The sequence below is a fragment of the Mauremys mutica genome, chromosome 19, assembly GCF_020497125.1.
Source record: "Mauremys mutica isolate MM-2020 ecotype Southern chromosome 19, ASM2049712v1, whole genome shotgun sequence".
Lineage (NCBI taxonomy): Eukaryota > Metazoa > Chordata > Testudines > Geoemydidae > Mauremys > Mauremys mutica.
This window is the reverse complement of record NC_059090.1, coordinates 25,915,334-25,932,297: the sequence shown is the minus strand read 5'-3', so window position 1 is coordinate 25,932,297 and position 16,964 is coordinate 25,915,334. Positions and strand designations below refer to the sequence as shown.

Genomic DNA, 16,964 nt, shown 5'->3' with positions numbered 1-16,964 from the left:
CCCGACCCGGTCCCGGTCCCCCCGCGGGCCCGATCCCCGGCGCCCTTCGGGACATCCTGTGCGGTTAGCGCCGTTTCTCCGCAGCTGGAAGGGCCCCGCGGCGGGAGCAGGAAACCCGGGGGAACCCGCCGCTGCCCGGCCCCCGAGAGACTCACCCAGGCATCCGGGACGGGAGCCGGGCTCCGGGGCTCGCTTGGCCGCTCTCCCTCCGCGGGAGTCGGGGCTGGAGGGGAAGGGGCCGCCGGGGAGCCGTGCGCGGACCTGGCGCGGCTCCTTCCACCTTCCCAACGGCCCCTCCCAGCCCCGCGGCCCGGGCCGCCCCCCGCCCCGCAGGCAGCAGCAGCGGGTTAAATTCCCGCGCCCGGCGGACGCTTAGGGGGCGGGACCCGGGCAGCCGGTGGCGGAGGCAAGCGGGGCTTTTCCTTCCCGCCGCGGGCAGGGGTCCCCGGGCCAGCTCCGTGGGGAGCCGTCCAGGGCCCCGCTCCTCCCCCTGCTGCCGGGGCCCGTGGCCCGGCCCCGCCCGGGAGGAGGAAATCAGCTGCTGTCCCTTTAACAGGCGCTGGCGCGGAGCGGAGTTCAGGCCGGGGTCAGTGGGAGTTCGCAGCCCGGGCTTTACCTTTGCGCCCAGCCGTGCGCCGGCGGCACATGCTGCCTCCTGCGCTGCGCCGCGGAGCGGCCGCCGGGCCTGGCACGCAGGGCGCAGCGAGCGCCGAGGGAGGCAGCGCCTTGGCAGCACAGCCCGCGGAGCTGGCATGGGCCGGAGGCGCCGGCTGGCGGCGGGGAGCGCGCGGCGGGGACCCAGGGGCTGAGGCTGCTGCTCAGGGGACATGAGAGTCCGCAGAGACCTCGGCTGGCTGGCGGAAGCGACGGAGCCCCCAGGTACGCGGGCCGGGCCGGGGCGGGAGGGCGCCGGTGCCAGGGGCTTCTGCCCGTGCCCCTGCAGCAGGGCGGGCGCTCACCTGGCCGGCGCCCCACTCACCCCGCACTGCAGCACGGACCGGGGACGGGGCGCCCGGGGCCACGGCTGGGTCCCTCCCGGGACGCGACCGCACAAAGCCGGGCAGGCGGCGCCGCAGCAGCCCGAGGCAGCGGGCGCTTTGCAGGGAACGGGGAGCGCAGCCCGGGGCGCCTGGCTCAGAGACCCGAGGGGGAAGGGTCGGTCCCTGCCGGGGCTGGCAACGCGGCCGGAGGGGCTGGAACTCGGGTGCTGCGGGCGCGGCCGCCCCCCGGCTTGAAGTGGCGCCATCAGCACCAGGGTCACAGTTTGGTTCCGTGGCTCGCAGCATCCCCGCTCTCCGCGTTGTTCCGGCGCCCTGCAGGCGCCGCAGCCAGATCCCGGGAGGGGAGTTGAGGGCGAGGATCCGGGGAGCCAGCGCTGGGCCCCCGCGTGTCCCTGGCCCCAGAGCCGGCAGGGCCCCAGGGGTTCTCGCCCAGGTGGGGCCGGGCCCTGCCCTCGGTGCTCGGGCTCCCCGACAAGCCCATGGACGGGAGTCCCGCGGGCGACTCTCGCTGGCGGCCAGCAGAGCCGGCCTGGGACTTCCCCGCGCGGGGCTGCAGGAAGGGACCGATCCCCGCGGGCAGACAGCGGGTCCCGCGGGGGCTGAGTCGGGCCGCGGCTGCCTGCGGGCGGGGACTGGCCCCTAGGCCGGTCTCTCTTCTCCAGCCCCTTTGCCCCGCTCCCCGGCTCCGCTCCAGCCCCAGGCCCAGAGGTGCCGGACCCAGGCCCGCGGGGGCTGCAGTGGAGGCGGTTTCCATCCTGCGCAGGGGTTCATGGCTCTCGGCGCCCCGTGAAACGCCCGTCCGGCGCCTCTGCCCAGAGATGCTGTAAAATGGCGAAGTTTGGCTCCCGGCGGGTCTCGGCTCCACCCGGCCGCCCTCGGGCTCGCACTGCCCGAGCCCAGTTGGCCCTGGCGCACCACGGCCCCTTCGCCTCCCAGGGGAGCCACCGCCTCGCTCTCCGCGCCACAGCAACTGCGCCAGCCGGGGCCCCGCTCGCTGCGGACCCGGCCCGGCCCGGCCCGTGCCTAGGGCTCCGGCCATCCCGGTCCCAGGCCAGGTTCCCCTCCCTTGCCCCGGCTCTCTCGAGTCGCCCCCGCCAGCCGCATCCCCGCGCCGTGCGGCCTGTCCCGGCCTGGGTCCGGGGAAAGGGGTCCCGCTCCCCCGGGGCCGCTTGGTCTCCCCAGCAAGCCAGGCCGGGCTGGGGCGAGTCGGGGAAGCCCTGCCCGGCTCCTCCGCTGGCTCTGGGGCCTCCTGGTGCGAAAATCGCCGCCTTCGGCTACAATTAGGGCGCGCCAGGGAGGCAGGAGAAAGCAGGGCCGGAAGGCGAGGGGCTCCGGGCCCCCCAAGCACCCCTGGCCCCCGGGGCTGGCCCTGGAGCCGGGCCCCGCTGTCGAGTGTGGGAGCGGAGCGGAGCGGGGCTCCCCCTCCCCCCGGGGGCTGCGGGCGCTGGGGAGGGGCCGGCGGCCGCAGGCAGCAGCGGGCTGAGCTGCAGGCCGGCGGGTGCGCGTAAGGCGGGAGGGGGCAGGGCGGAGGCAGAGGTGGCCCGGCCGGGGAGCGGCAGGTGGCCTGGCCCCTCCGCCCCCCGTTCAGGTGGGGCCGGGCTCGCAGGCGGCGCTGGAAGCGGAGGGAGTGATGTCACCTTCTCCCCGCGCCGGCAGGGGCTGTGCCCCCTCCCTCCCTCCGCCGCCGCCGGGCCGCGCAGAGGAGCCCCGATATAAGGGGTGGCACAAGGCGGGCGGCAGCCAGTGCGCAGAGGAGGCGGCGCAGCCCCGGCTCCCCGGCAGGACTCGCCCTCTCCTCGCCAGGTAGCGGCTGGGCCCTGGCAGCTCCGCATCCCGGGGCTGGGGCTTCCCGCTGCGGCCGGCGGCGCGGCGCCCTCGCCCCGTCGAAGTGGCGCAGCTCCGAGAGCGCGACTGCCCCGGCTTCGCCTCGGCTCCCACCCGCAGCCGGCCGGCGGGGAGCCGCGACGGGCGCAGCGAGGCCGGGCGCTAGCAGGGGCGGCCGGCGAGCCGAGCCGAGCCGAGCCGAGCCGGCGCGGGTCCTGGCGCTGGGAGCCGGCCTCCTGCCGCCTCGCTGGGCCCTTGGGGCGGGCGCGTGTGGGGCCGGCGGCCCGAGGTCCCCGCTGCCCAGGCTGGGGGCTCCCGCGCCGGGGGGCGGCAGGTCGGACGGCGGGGCCCGGCTCCCTCCCCGGGCAGCGGCCGCCGCTGCATTCCAAGGGCCTTGCGCAGCGGGCAGCGGGCGGGGATGTTTTGCCTAAATTAGGCCGCGCGCTGGGCCGGGCCGGGCCGGCCGCCAGCCTGGCGCCCCTCACCGTGTGTCTCTTGCAGGTGGCGGGGGGAGCCCCGTGCTGGAGGCCATGGAGATGCCGAGCCACTCGAGGCAGCTGCTCCTGCAGCTCAACACGCAGCGGGCCAAGGGCTTCCTATGCGACGTGATCATCGTGGTGCAGAACGCGCTGTTCCGGGCGCACAAGAACATCCTGGCGGCCAGCAGCGCCTACCTGAAGTCGCTGGTGGTGCACGACAACCTGCTCAACCTGGACCACGAGATGGTGAGCCCGGGCGTCTTCCGCCTGGTGCTGGACTTCATCTACACCGGCCGCCTGGGCGAGTGCGAGCCGGGGGAGCCGGGCCTGGGCGCGGTGCTGGCGGCCGCCAGCTACCTGCAGGTGCCGGCCCTGGTGGCCCTGTGCAAGAAGAAGCTGAAGCGGACGGGCAAGTACTGCCACCTGCGAGGCGGCTACAGCCCCTACGGCAAGATGGCCAGGGGGCTGCGGGCCGCCACCCCCGTCATCCAGACCTGCTACTCGGGTGCCCCCCGGCCTGTGGACATGCAGCCTGGCGAGCCCCACAACCCCCTCAGCACCCAGTGCGGGGAGCTCTACGCCTCCGCCTCCCAGGGCACCGCCCTGCACCAGCCTGGGCTGTGCCCACCCGAGAGGCACTGCTCCCCCCCCTGCGGCCTGGACCTCTCCAAAAAGAGCCCCCCCAGCCCTTCCTCCCAGCTGCTGCCCACAGACAGACTCCACCCGGGGGACAGCAGGGAGCCCTTGCTGCCCCCCGGGCACGACAGCCCCCCGGGCAGCGCTTCCCTGCTGGTCAACCACAGCTCCGCCTACAAAGACCCCCCCCAGGTGGGCGAAGGCGTGATCCACCCTGCGGAGCGCTTCCGTGGCAGCCCGCCCTGTGCCGAGCCCCTGGCCCGGGCCGAAGGCCGCGACTTCCTGTACCGCTGGATGAAGCACGAGCCCCCGGGCAGCTACCTGGAGGAGTGTGAGGCGGAGAAAGAGGCTGAGCGGGAGGAGAAGGCCGAGTCGCCCCCGCAGTCCCGCTACCCCAGCATCGAGAGCAACGAGCTGGAGAACGACAACAGCACCAGCGAGGACACGGGCAGCAGCGAGGGCCCCTCCCCTGGGGGCACCCTGGGCCCCTACTGCAGCCACCTGGCCTACGAGCCCGAGAGCCTGGGGGACAACCTGTACGTGTGCATCCCCTGCGGCAAGGGCTTCCCCAGCTCGGAGCAGCTCAACGCCCACGTGGAGGCCCACACCGAGGAGGAGCTGTACCACAAGGCGGCCTCGGAGCAGGCCGGCCCCTTCCTGGACAAGGGTGGCCAGAGCCTGGGCGACATCATCCGGCCCTACCGCTGCTCCTCCTGCGACAAGGCCTACAAGGACCCGGCCACGCTGCGGCAGCACGAGAAGACGCACTGGCTCACGCGGCCCTACCCCTGCACCATCTGCGGCAAGAAGTTCACGCAGCGCGGCACCATGACGCGGCACATGCGCAGCCACCTGGGCCTCAAGCCCTTCGCCTGCGACGCCTGCGGCATGCGCTTCACCCGGCAGTACCGGCTCACCGAGCACATGCGCATCCACTCGGGCGAGAAGCCCTACGAGTGCCAGGTGTGCGGCGGCAAGTTCGCCCAGCAGCGCAACCTCATCAGCCACATGAAGATGCACGTGGCCGGGGCTGACGGCAAGTCCAAGCTGGACTTCCCTGAGAGCGTCTTCGCCATGGCGCGGCTCACGGCCGACCAGCTGGGCCTCAAGCAGGAGAAAGCGGCCGAGCTGCTGTCGCACACCTCCCACTTCCTCAGCGACCCCAAGGGCCTGGAGAGCCTGTACCCGCTGGCCCGCTTCACAGCCGAGCACCTGGGGCTGAGCCAGGAGAAGGCGGCCGAGATGCTGGGTCCAGCCTCACACCTGCACAGCGAAGGGGGCCGGAGCATAGAGTGCTATTCCCCCACCTAACGGGGCATCCCTGGCACCCCAGGGCTGCCCACTCCAGCCACAGCCAAAGAGCCCACACGGCCATGGGGTCTGCAGAGCCCACCGCCCCCTCCCCAGATGGACTCTCTGTAGCATTTGGGGAGTGGAAACTTTTCTCCCTGAAAATGTGCAGTGGCCAAATGTTTCCTCCAGCCTCCATCCAATGGGGAAAGGCCAGAACAGCCAAAGAGGGGGTGGGGTGAGCCCCTGGCAAAGGGCACTGGGCAGCAGCTCTCTCCACCTGCTCACTCACCCTGGTGTGAGGGGAGCAGCAGAAGGGTTTGATCTTCTGAGGCCTCTGCAGGAATCTCTACACCCTGGCCCAGCAAACCCTGCCCAGAGCCTGGGCCTGGCGCGTGCCTCTTGCTACAGAGCCCTGGTTGGGGCAGCTCCTCTCCCAGCTCTGACTGCAGCTGGGCCTGGCTCCCAAAGAGCCTCCTGGGCCCACCTCGCTGAGCCGAAACCAAAGCAACCAGCTGAGGAGGAGACCCAGCCCCCGCACCCTCGCTGTACTCAGGGATGGCCCCAGTGTCCTGCCTGGGCCAGGCCAGGCCCAGCTGCCTCAGGAGAATTCCTGCCCTGGGCGATTCCTGAGGAACCTGAGCCCAGAGCCTCCCCCCACCCTTCCCCAGTGGCTGGTGGGAGGGAGCGTGGATCTGGGGCCCAGCTGGCCTAGCCTGAGCCCCTGGGCTGCATCCCTCCCCACCCTCCAGTCTCTGCTCGGGGGGGTCTCAGGGGGGGACCGTGCTGCTGTTTCTCTGGGGGTCTCGGCTGGGAGCTGGGCTGGGAGCATGAGGACACGGGAGCCGTTTGTTGAACCCCAATTGAGCTTTCCCAGGGGTGGGCAGCCCCCCTCCTGCCTTACTAGGCTGCAGCGGGGGAGCTGCCCCCTCCCATGGCTGGTGCCCAGGCAGAGCAGGGCTCCAGGCCGCAGAGCATGCAGGCAGGGGGCCGGGCTGCTCTCTGGCTCTGCCTTGCTGGGCTCCGCTGGGCAGCAGGGCTCTGCCATGCTCGGGTGGGGCTGAGAGCTTTATGCTGAAGCCAGTTGGGGGCAGTGCAGAGGCCAGTGACACTGAGGGGCAGAGCCTCCCCGCACTCCTGGGTTAATGGGGCACAAGATCCAGGTGCTGCCACTCCCGGAGCCCTGCCTGGGGCCTTCCTTGCTCTGTCCAGGCTGGGCCACCAGAGCCGTAGAGGCTGGGCCGAGGGCCCTGGCCTGAGGGACCCAGGGCAGGGTCCCATCCCACCCCCGTCTGGCCTGCAGGATAATGTGAAGCTCTTTTCCCTGCCTTAGTCTTTTCTCCTTTGCACACGAGGCCGAGGCGGCCACCCCACGGTGCCTGCTCCTGGCCTCCAACCCACTGTGCCTTTAGCCTGACCGGCTGCTCCGCCAAGGGGGCTTGGGTCCGACCGTCCATGCTGCCGGCTCAGGTGCCTCTGGCTAGCAGAGACTCAGGACTCTGACCCTGCCTCCAGCTGCGCAGGAACTTGGGCACCAAACGGGCTCCCCGGGCACCAAACGGGCTTGGCGAGGGCCAGGAATCCCAGGCCAGAGTCCAGCACAGGCTGCCCTGCCCCCTTGCAGCCAACAGGGCAAAGCTGCAGCAGCTGTGACCAAAGCGCAGGGGGAGGGGACGTATCCAGTGCATGGATCCAGGTCTCCCTGCCCCCTCCCACTTTGTATATTCTTCTGATTTGTACACGGGCGTTTTATCCCGTCCTTTTCTATACTCAAGACCAAATGAGCAATAAAGTGACATTAACACAGGAGGTCTCGGCTCCTTCTTTTGGTCTGGATGGGCCCAGGCTGGGGCTGGGGCTGGGGCCTGGCAAACTCCACTCCTGAGGGGGTGACCTGGGAGAGGGCAGTCAGGTGCTGGCCCAGCCTGGGGAGGGTTGAGGATGACGAGGGACGTGGCTCCAAAGCCCAGCTGTGGGGCTAGTGGCTGCTCTAAGGCGTGCAGCCTGGGGGAGTTTCCACCCTGACTCCAGGCCCCTCCTGGGGCACCAGCGAGGGTCCCTTGGGGCAGAGGTGCTGCCGTAAAGGGCAGCCCTGGGACTCGAAGCCAGAGCTGTGGTGGGTGTTTCTGCTGCAGTCCAGCACTGGGCCAGGGCGTGACAGGCTCCCCCCATAGGGAGAACAGCACTGGGGGGGGGAACAGGCTCCCCCCATGGGGAGAACAGCACTGGGGGGGGATCAGGCTCCCCCCATGGGGAGAACAGCACTGGGACAGGGGTGACAGGCTCCCCCCATGGGGAGAACAGCACGGGGGGGGGAACAGGCTCCCCCCATGGGGAGAACAGCACGGGGGGGGGGGAGAGAACAGCACTGGGGGGGGAACAGGCTCCCCCCATGGGGAGAACAGCACTGGGGGGGGGAACAGGCTCCCCCCATGGGGAGAACAGCACGGGGGGATAATGGACTATTCACTGCTGTGGCACAAGCAGGAATTCTGGGCTGGCTGCAGGACGCTGGGGCAGATGTTCTGCTCTGGGCTGTGCAGGGGGACGGGCTGGCTGGCCACCATGGTCCCTTGCTGGCCTCTTTGAATTCAATGGCAAAACTCCTTCGGGGTCTGTGGGGAGCCGCCTGGCCCGGCTGGGAAAGGGGGGCCCGGCTCCATTCCACCCCCAAACTCGGCAGCGGTTCCCAGGGCTGGAGCTGCTGCCGGGCCCAGCTGGGGCTGCAGGCCCGTGAGCCCCGATTCCCACCCCCGCTGGGACCAGAACAGAACGAGGCAGCCCAGAGAAGCATTTGGTAGGAAAAACTTTTTAAGAAAACATCTTAACAAAGCAACACAACCGCAGCTAAGGGGCGGGGCCCAGGCTCTGCCCCGCCTCCTGGGCACCAGGTGAAGCAAAGAACCCGAGAGTCACCCCAGAGCCAAAGGGCAGGGCTGGAGCACAGCCAGCACCCGGCCACGGGGAGCAGCCCGCAGTCCTGGGGGAAGCGGGGCCCAGAGCGATAGACCCCCGGGAGCCACATCCCGGACTAAAGGGGGAGCCCGTCCCCGACCCGGTCCCGGTCCCCCCGCGGGCCCGATCCCCGGCGCCCTTCGGGCCCATCCTGTGCGGTTAGCGCCGTTTCTCCGCAGCTGGAAGGGCCCCGCGGCGGGAGCAGGAAACCCGGGGGAACCCGCCGCTGCCCGGCCGCCGAGAGACTCACCCAGGCATCCGGGACGGGAGCCGGGCTCCGGGGCTCGCTTGGCCGCTCTCCCTCCGCGGGAGTCGGGGCTGGAGGGGAAGGGGCCGCCGGGGAGCCGTGCGCGGACCTGGCGCGGCTCCTTCCACCTTCCCAACGGCCCCTCCCAGCCCCGCGGCCCGGGCCGCCCCCCGCCCCGCAGGCAGCAGCAGCAGCGGGTTAAATTCCCGCGCCCGGCGGACGCTTAGGGGGCGGGACCCGGGCAGCCGGTGGCGGAGGCAAGCGGGGCTTTTCCTTCCCGCCGCGGGCAGGGGTCCCCGGGCCAGCTCCGTGGGGAGCCGTCCAGGGCCCCGCTCCTCCCCCTGCTGCCGGGGCCCGTGGCCCGGCCCCGCCCGGGGAGGAGGAAATCAGCTGCTGTCCCTTTAACAGGCGCTGGCGCGGAGCGGAGTTCAGGCCGGGGTCAGTGGGAGTTCGCAGCCCGGGCTTTACCTTTGCGCCCAGCCGTGCGCCGGCGGCACATGCTGCCTCCTGCGCTGCGCCGCGGAGCGGCCGCCGGGCCTGGCACGCAGGGCGCAGCGAGCGCCGAGGGAGGCAGCGCCTTGGCAGCACAGCCCGCGGAGCTGGCATGGGCCGGAGGCGCCGGCTGGCGGCGGGGAGCGCGCGGCGGGGACCCAGGGGCTGAGGCTGCTGCTCAGGGGACATGAGAGTCCGCAGAGACCTCGGCTGGCTGGCGGAAGCGACGGAGCCCCCAGGTACGCGGGCCGGGGCGGGGCGGGAGGGCGCCGGTGCCAGGGGCTTCTGCCCGTGCCCCTGCAGCAGGGCGGGCGCTCACCTGGCCGGCGCCCCACTCACCCCGCACTGCAGCACGGACCGGGGACGGGGCGCCCGGGGCCACGGCTGGGTCCCTCCCGGGACGCGACCGCACAACGCCGGGCAGGCGGCGCCGCAGCAGCCCGAGGCAGCGGGCGCTTTGCAGGGAACGGGGAGCGCAGCCCGGGGCGCCTGGCTCAGAGACCCGAGGGGGAAGGGTCGGTCCCTGCCGGGGCTGGCAACGCGGCCGGAGGGGCTGGAACTCGGGTGCTGCGGGCGCGGCCGCCCCCCGGCTTGAAGTGGCGCCATCAGCACCAGGGTCACCGTTTGGTTCCGTGGCTCGCAGCATCCCCGCTCTCCGCGTTGTTCCGGCGCCCTGCAGGCGCCGCAGCCAGATCCCGGGAGGGGAGTTGAGGGCGAGGATCCGGGGAGCCAGCGCTGGGGCCCCGCGTGTCCCTGGCCCCAGAGCCGGCAGGGCCCCAGGGGTTCTCGCCCAGGTGGGGCCGGGCCCTGCCCTCGGTGCTCGGGCTCCCATGGACGGGAGTCCCGCGGACGGGACAAGCCCATGGACGGGAGTCCCGCGGGCGACTCTCGCTGGCGGCCAGCAGAGCCGGCCTGGGACTTCCCCGCGCGGGGCTGCAGGAAGGGACCGATCCCCGCGGGCAGACAGCGGGTCCCGCGGGGGCTGAGTCGGGCCGCGGCTGCCTGCGGGCGGGGACTGGCCCCTAGGCCGGTCTCTCTTCTCCAGCCCCTTTGCCCCGCTCCCCGGCTCCGCTCCAGCCCCAGGCCCAGAGGTGCCGGACCCAGGCCCGCGGGGGCTGCAGTGGAGGCGGTTTCCATCCTGCGCAGGGGTTCATGGCTCTCGGCGCCCCGTGAAACGCCCGTCCGGCGCCTCTGCCCAGAGATGCTGTAAAATGGCGAAGTTTGGCTCCCGGCGGGTCTCGGCTCCACCCGGCCGCCCTCGGGCTCGCACTGCCCGAGCCCAGTTGGCCCTGGCGCACCACGGCCCCTTCGCCTCCCAGGGGAGCCACCGCCTCGCTCTCCGCGCCACAGCAACTGCGCCAGCCGGGGCCCCGCTCGCTGCGGACCCGGCCCGGCCCGTGCCTAGGGCTCCGGCCATCCCGGTCCCAGGCCAGGTTCCCCTCCCTTGCCCCGGCTCTCTCGAGTCGCCCCCGCCAGCCGCATCCCCGCGCCGTGCGGCCTGTCCCGGCCTGGGTCCGGGGAAAGGGGTCCCGCTCCCCCGGGGCCGCTTGGTCTCCCCAGCAAGCCAGGCCGGGCTGGGGCGAGTCGGGGAAGCCCTGCCCGGCTCCTCCGCTGGCTCTGGGGCCTCCTGGTGCGAAAATCGCCGCCTTCGGCTACAATTAGGGCGCGCCAGGGAGGCAGGAGAAAGCAGGGCCGGAAGGCGAGGGGCTCCGGGCCCCCCAAGCACCCCTGGCCCCCGGGGCTGGCCCTGGAGCCGGGCCCCGCTGTCGAGTGTGGGAGCAGAAGCGGAGCGGGGCTCCCCCTCCCCCCGGGGGCTGCGGGCGCTGGGGAGGGGCCGGCGGCCGCAGGCAGCAGCGGGCTGAGCTGCAGGCCGGCGGGTGCGCGTAAGGCGGGAGGGGGCAGGGCGGAGGCAGAGGTGGCCCGGCCGGGGAGCGGCAGGTGGCCTGGCCCCTCCGCCCCCCGTTCAGGTGGGGCCGGGCTCGCAGGCGGCGCTGGAAGCGGAGGGAGTGATGTCACCTTCTCCCCGCGCCGGCAGGGGCTGTGCCCCCTCCCTCCCTCCGCCGCCGCCGGGCCGCGCAGAGGAGCCCCGATATAAGGGGTGGCACAAGGCGGGCGGCAGCCAGTGCGCAGAGGAGGCGGCGCAGCCCCGGCTCCCCGGCAGGACTCGCCCTCTCCTCGCCAGGTAGCGGCTGGGCCCTGGCAGCTCCGCATCCCGGGGCTGGGGCTTCCCGCTGCGGCCGGCGGCGCGGCGCCCTCGCCCCGTCGAAGTGGCGCAGCTCCGAGAGCGCGACTGCCCCGGCTTCGCCTCGGCTCCCACCCGCAGCCGGCCGGCGGGGAGCCGCGACGGGCGCAGCGAGGCCGGGCGCTAGCAGGGGCGGCCGGCGAGCCGAGCCGAGCCGAGCCGAGCCGGCGCGGGTCCTGGCGCTGGGAGCCGGCCTCCTGCCGCCTCGCTGGGCCCTTGGGGCGGGCGCGTGTGGGGCCGGCGGCCCGAGGTCCCCGCTGCCCAGGCTGGGGGCTCCCGCGCCGGGGGGCGGCAGGTCGGACGGCGGGGCCCGGCTCCCTCCCCGGGCAGCGGCCGCCGCTGCATTCCAAGGGCCTTGCGCAGCGGGCAGCGGGCGGGGATGTTTTGCCTAAATTAGGCCGCGCGCTGGGCCGGGCCGGGCCGGCCGCCAGCCTGGCGCCCCTCACCGTGTGTCTCTTGCAGGTGGCGGGGGGAGCCCCGTGCTGGAGGCCATGGAGATGCCGAGCCACTCGAGGCAGCTGCTCCTGCAGCTCAACACGCAGCGGGCCAAGGGCTTCCTATGCGACGTGATCATCGTGGTGCAGAACGCGCTGTTCCGGGCGCACAAGAACATCCTGGCGGCCAGCAGCGCCTACCTGAAGTCGCTGGTGGTGCACGACAACCTGCTCAACCTGGACCACGAGATGGTGAGCCCGGGCGTCTTCCGCCTGGTGCTGGACTTCATCTACACCGGCCGCCTGGGCGAGTGCGAGCCGGGGGAGCCGGGCCTGGGCGCGGTGCTGGCGGCCGCCAGCTACCTGCAGGTGCCGGCCCTGGTGGCCCTGTGCAAGAAGAAGCTGAAGCGGACGGGCAAGTACTGCCACCTGCGAGGCGGCTACAGCCCCTACGGCAAGATGGCCAGGGGGCTGCGGGCCGCCACCCCCGTCATCCAGACCTGCTACTCGGGTGCCCCCCGGCCTGTGGACATGCAGCCTGGCGAGCCCCACAACCCCCTCAGCACCCAGTGCGGGGAGCTCTACGCCTCCGCCTCCCAGGGCACCGCCCTGCACCAGCCTGGGCTGTGCCCACCCGAGAGGCACTGCTCCCCCCCCTGCGGCCTGGACCTCTCCAAAAAGAGCCCCCCCAGCCCTTCCTCCCAGCTGCTGCCCACAGACAGACTCCACCCGGGGGACAGCAGGGAGCCCTTGCTGCCCCCCGGGCACGACAGCCCCTCGGGCAGCGCTTCCCTGCTGGTCAACCACAGCTCCGCCTACAAAGACCCCCCCCAGGTGGCCGAAGGCGTGATCCACCCTGCGGAGCGCTTCCGTGGCAGCCCGCCCTGTGCCGAGCCCCTGGCCCGGGCCGAAGGCCGCGACTTCCTGTACCGCTGGATGAAGCACGAGCCCCCGGGCAGCTACCTGGAGGAGTGTGAGGCGGAGAAAGAGGCTGAGCGGGAGGAGAAGGCCGAGACGCCCCCGCAGTCTCGCTACCCCAGCATCGAGAGCAACGAGCTGGAGAACGACAACAGCACCAGCGAGGACACGGGCAGCAGCGAGGGCCCCTCCCCTGGGGGCACCCTGGGCCCCTACTGCAGCCACCTGGCCTACGAGCCCGAGAGCCTGGGGGACAACCTGTACGTGTGCATCCCCTGCGGCAAGGGCTTCCCCAGCTCGGAGCAGCTCAACGCCCACGTGGAGGCCCACACCGAGGAGGAGCTGTACCACAAGGCGGCCTCGGAGCAGGCCGGACCCTTCCTGGACAAGGGTGGCCAGAGCCTGGGCGACATCATCCGGCCCTACCGCTGCTCCTCCTGCGACAAGGCCTACAAGGACCCGGCCACGCTGCGGCAGCACGAGAAGACGCACTGGCTCACGCGGCCCTACCCCTGCACCATCTGCGGCAAGAAGTTCACGCAGCGCGGCACCATGACGCGGCACATGCGCAGCCACCTGGGCCTCAAGCCCTTCGCCTGCGACGCCTGCGGCATGCGCTTCACCCGGCAGTACCGGCTCACCGAGCACATGCGCATCCACTCGGGCGAGAAGCCCTACGAGTGCCAGGTGTGCGGCGGCAAGTTCGCCCAGCAGCGCAACCTCATCAGCCACATGAAGATGCACGTGGCCGGGGCTGACGGCAAGTCCAAGCTGGACTTCCCTGAGAGCGTCTTCGCCATGGCGCGGCTCACGGCCGACCAGCTGGGCCTCAAGCAGGAGAAAGCGGCCGAGCTGCTGTCGCACACCTCCCACTTCCTCAGCGACCCCAAGGGCCTGGAGAGCCTGTACCCGCTGGCCCGCTTCACAGCCGAGCACCTGGGGCTGAGCCAGGAGAAGGCGGCCGAGATGCTGGGTCCAGGCCCACTGCTGCATGGCGACCGGACCATAGAGTGCTATTCCCCCACCTAGTGTGGTGGCGCAGGACCCCCAGGGCCGCCCACCGCAGCTGGAGCCAAAGAGGCCGTGTGGCTACTGGGTCTGCAGAGCCAGCGGTTCCATCCCCAGATGGACTCTCTGTAGCATTTTGGGGAGTGGGAATTATTTTCCCTGAAAATGTGCAGTGGTGGAGATCTTCTGCTTCCCCCACTTCATGGGGACAGACCAGCCCAGCCAAACAGCGGGGGGAGGCCAAGCCCCTAGCTGAGGGTCCCACACGAGTGGTGCTGCGGTGGTGCTGGGAGTAATATGCCGCCAGGGTGGGGCTGTTTTTCAGCTGGGCTATGGCTTGGTGCGAATAGTAAGGTGATGGGGTGCGGCTGTGATCAAACCCCACTTACTGGCCCACGGCATCCATCCCCTCTTGCGTCCTGTCCTAGCTGCTCCCCGGAGGCTGCCAGGAGCCGTGCCCAGATACAGGGCAGTCTGTACCGTGCCCCTGCCTTACCTGGCACAGCCACCAAGTGCCCAGCAGGGGCTGGTGCCTCCCAGCACAAGGAAAATGTGAACCTGCCTCCTACCTCAGGAGCCAGTCGCTCCCCTCCCTGGGACTCAAGGAGGGCCATGGCAGCCTTCCCCGCCAGCCTCCCTGCTGCAGACGGGCCCAGTACGAGCACAATATCCCAGCTCTGTGCCCACTGCTTAAATCTTCCTCTCCTGCCCCCGCACCCTGCCCCCTGCCCTAGGCTGCCTCTGCTCAGGCCCCCCTGGAGCCCAGCTTCCCAATGGCGCCAGGCCCAGAGGAGCCCAGGGCTCTGCGAGGGACACAGACATTTGCTGTTGAAGCAACTGCAGCTCCGCTTTGTGCCTCAATGAAAACTGGCTTTCGCAGCTGGCTTCAGCTGGGATCCCCCCGGCTTTGCTCACCAGCCTGAACTCTGGCTCGAGAGGGCGGCCCGGCCTGCTGCAAATGCAGAGGGGCCCCTCCATTGGCCAGGGCTGTCATGTCCACTAGGCACTGGCTGCACCCCAGCCAGAAGGGGCTGTCAGTGCCTGCTGCAGGGCACATGAGCCTGGCTCGACCCCTGGTAGCATGGGCGGTGGGCAGCAGGAACAGATCTTACCCAGAGTAGCCTTGTCCCTGCAGCGGGGCGCTGCCTGCCTTTGGAGGAGCTGCCCGTGGGCACAGCTTTGTCCAGCAGCCGGAGCCCTGCTGGGTATAGTGGGAGCAGCAGAAGGGTTTGATCTTCTGAGGCCTCTGCAGGAATCTCTACACCCTGGCCCAGCAAACCCTGCCCAGAGCCTGGGCCTGGCGCGTGCCTCTTGCTACAGAGCCCTGGTTGGGGCAGCTCCTCTCCCAGCTCTGACTGCAGCTGGGCCTGGCTCCCAAAGAGCCTCCTGGGCCCACCTCGCTGAGCCGAAACCAAAGCAACCAGCTGAGGAGGAGACCCAGCCCCCGCACCCTCGCTGTACTCAGGGATGGCCCCAGTGTCCTGCCTGGGCCAGGCCAGGCCCAGCTGCCTCAGGAGAATTCCTGCCCTGGGTGATTCCTGAGGAACCTGAGCCCAGAGCCTCCCCCCACTCTTCCCCAGTGGCTGGTGGGAGGGAGCGTGGATCTGGGGCCCAGCTGGCCTAGCCTGAGCCCCTGGGCTGCATCCCTCCCCACCCTCCAGTCTCTGCTCGGGGGGGTCTCAGGGGGGGACCGTGCTGCTGTTTCTCTGGGGGTCTCGGCTGGGAGCTGGGCTGGGAGCATGAGGACACGGGAGCCGTTTGTTGAACCCCAATTGAGCTTTCCCAGGGGTGGGCAGCCCCCCTTCTGCCTTACTAGGCTGCAGCGGGGGAGCTGCCCCCTCCCATGGCTGGTGCCCAGGCAGAGCAGGGCTCCAGGCCGCAGAGCATGCAGGCAGGGGGCCGGGCTGCTCTCCGGCTCTGCCTTGCTGGGCTCCGCTGGGCAGCAGGGCTCTGCCATGCTCGGGCAGGGGTGGGGCTGAGAGCTTTATGCTGAAGCCAGTTGGGGGAAGTGCAGGGGCCAGTGACACTGAGGGGTGAGCGGGTAGGTCTCCGGCCTGGTGGCCAATGGGGACAGGTGCTGCACGCAGGCGCCCCCGCCCGGCCGCGCTGCACTGAGGGGCAGAGCCTCCCCGCACTCCTGGGTTAATGGGGCACAAGATCCAGGTGCTGCCACTCCCGGAGCCCTGCCTGGGGCCTTCCTTGCTCTGTCCAGGCTGGGCCACCAGAGCCGTAGAGGCTGGGCCGAGGGCCCTGGCCTGAGGGACCCAGGGCAGGGTCCCATCCCACCCCCGTCTGGCCTGCAGGATAATGTGAAGCTCTTTTCCCTGCCTTAGTCTTTTCTCCTTTGCACAGGAGGCCGAGGCGGCCACCCCACGGTGCCTGCTCCTGGCCTCCAACCCACTGTGCCTTTAGCCTGACCGGCTGCTCCGCCAAGGGGGCTTGGGTCCGACCGTCCATGCTGCCGGCTCAGGTGCCTCTGGCTAGCAGAGACTCAGGACTCTGACCCTGCCTCCAGCTGTGCAGGAACTTGGGCACCAAACGGGCTCCCCGGGCACCAAACGGGCTTGGCGAGGGCCAGGAATCCCAGGCCAGAGTCCAGCACAGGCTGCCCTGCCCCCTTGCAGCCAACAGGGCAAAGCTGCAGCAGCTGCGACCAAAGCGCAGGGGGAGGGGACGTATCCAGTGCATGGATCCAGGTCTCCCTGCCCCCTCCCACTTTGTATATTCTTCTGATTTGTACACGGGCGTTTTATCCCGTCCTTTTCTATACTCAAGACCAAATGAGCAATAAAGTGACATTAACACAGGAGGTCTCGGCTCCTTCTTCTGGTCTGGATGGGCCCAACCTGGGGCCGGGGCTGGGGCCTGGCAAACTCCACTCCTGAGGGAGTGACCTGGGAGAGGGCAGTCAGGTGCTGGCCCAGCCTGGGGAGGGTTGAGGATGACGAGGGACGTGGCTCCAAAGCCCAGCTGTGGGGCTAGTGGCTGCTCTAAGGCGTGCAGCCTGGGGGGGTTTCCACCCTGACTCCAGGCCCCTCCTGGGGCACCAGCGAGGGTCCCTTGGGGCAGAGGTGCTGCCGTAAAGGGCAGCCCTGGGAGTCGAAGCCAGAGCTGTGGTGGGTGTTTCTGCTGCAGTCCAGCACTGGGCCAGGGGTGACAGGCTCCCCCCATGGGGAGAACAGCACGGGGGGGGGGGAGAGAACAGCACTGGGCCAGGGGTGCCAGGCTCCCCCCATGGGGAGAACAGCACGGGGGTGCCAGGCTCCCCCCATGGGGAGAACAGCACGGGGGGGGGGGGAGAGAACAGCACTGGGCCAGGGGTGCCAGGCTCCCCCCATGGGGAGAACAGCACGGGGGGGGGGAGAGAACAGCACTGGGGCAGGGGTGCCAGGCTCCCCCCATGGGGAGAACAGCACTGGGCCAGGGGTGCCAGGCTCC

The 16,964-nt window shown here is 71.1% G+C and overlaps 2 protein-coding genes across 4 annotated transcripts; both read left to right on the top strand.

Moving 5' to 3' along the window:
* Positions 1-572: 572 nt before the first annotated feature.
* LOC123353279 (hypermethylated in cancer 1 protein-like) lies at positions 573-7,032 on the top strand. Of its 2 annotated transcripts, none has more exons than XM_044994276.1 (2): positions 573-879; positions 3,327-7,032. In XM_044994276.1, the coding sequence occupies exons 1-2, from the start codon at positions 828-830 to the stop codon at positions 5,249-5,251; spliced, it is 1,977 nt and encodes a 658-aa protein (XP_044850211.1). In that variant the 5' UTR covers positions 573-827; the 3' UTR covers positions 5,252-7,032. The 2 variants fall into 2 exon arrangements, with proteins under 2 accessions (XP_044850211.1, XP_044850212.1); XM_044994277.1 differs by lacking the exon at positions 573-879 and adding an exon at positions 2,672-2,804.
* Positions 7,033-8,671: 1,639 nt separating this feature from the next.
* Positions 8,672-16,328, top strand: LOC123353280 (hypermethylated in cancer 1 protein-like). 2 transcript variants are annotated; one of them, XM_044994278.1, is made up of 2 exons: positions 8,672-9,163; positions 11,629-16,328. In XM_044994278.1, the coding sequence occupies exons 1-2, from the start codon at positions 9,112-9,114 to the stop codon at positions 13,545-13,547; spliced, it is 1,971 nt and encodes a 656-aa protein (XP_044850213.1). In that variant the 5' UTR covers positions 8,672-9,111; the 3' UTR covers positions 13,548-16,328. The 2 variants fall into 2 exon arrangements, with proteins under 2 accessions (XP_044850213.1, XP_044850214.1); XM_044994279.1 differs by lacking the exon at positions 8,672-9,163 and adding an exon at positions 10,973-11,106.
* Positions 16,329-16,964: the final 636 nt, after the last annotated feature.

Excerpts from the sequence above, each read along its gene's own strand:
- LOC123353279 (XM_044994276.1), top strand. The coding sequence starts at position 828 with ATGAGAGTCCGCAGAGACCTCGGCTGGCTGGCGGAAGCGACGGAGCCC. Across the intron at positions 880-3,326 it reads GGAAGCGACGGAGCCCCCAG|GTGGCGGGGGGAGCCCCGTG; the intron begins GTACGCGGGCCG and ends TGTCTCTTGCAG.
- LOC123353280 (XM_044994278.1), top strand. The coding sequence starts at position 9,112 with ATGAGAGTCCGCAGAGACCTCGGCTGGCTGGCGGAAGCGACGGAGCCC. Across the intron at positions 9,164-11,628 it reads GGAAGCGACGGAGCCCCCAG|GTGGCGGGGGGAGCCCCGTG; the intron begins GTACGCGGGCCG and ends TGTCTCTTGCAG.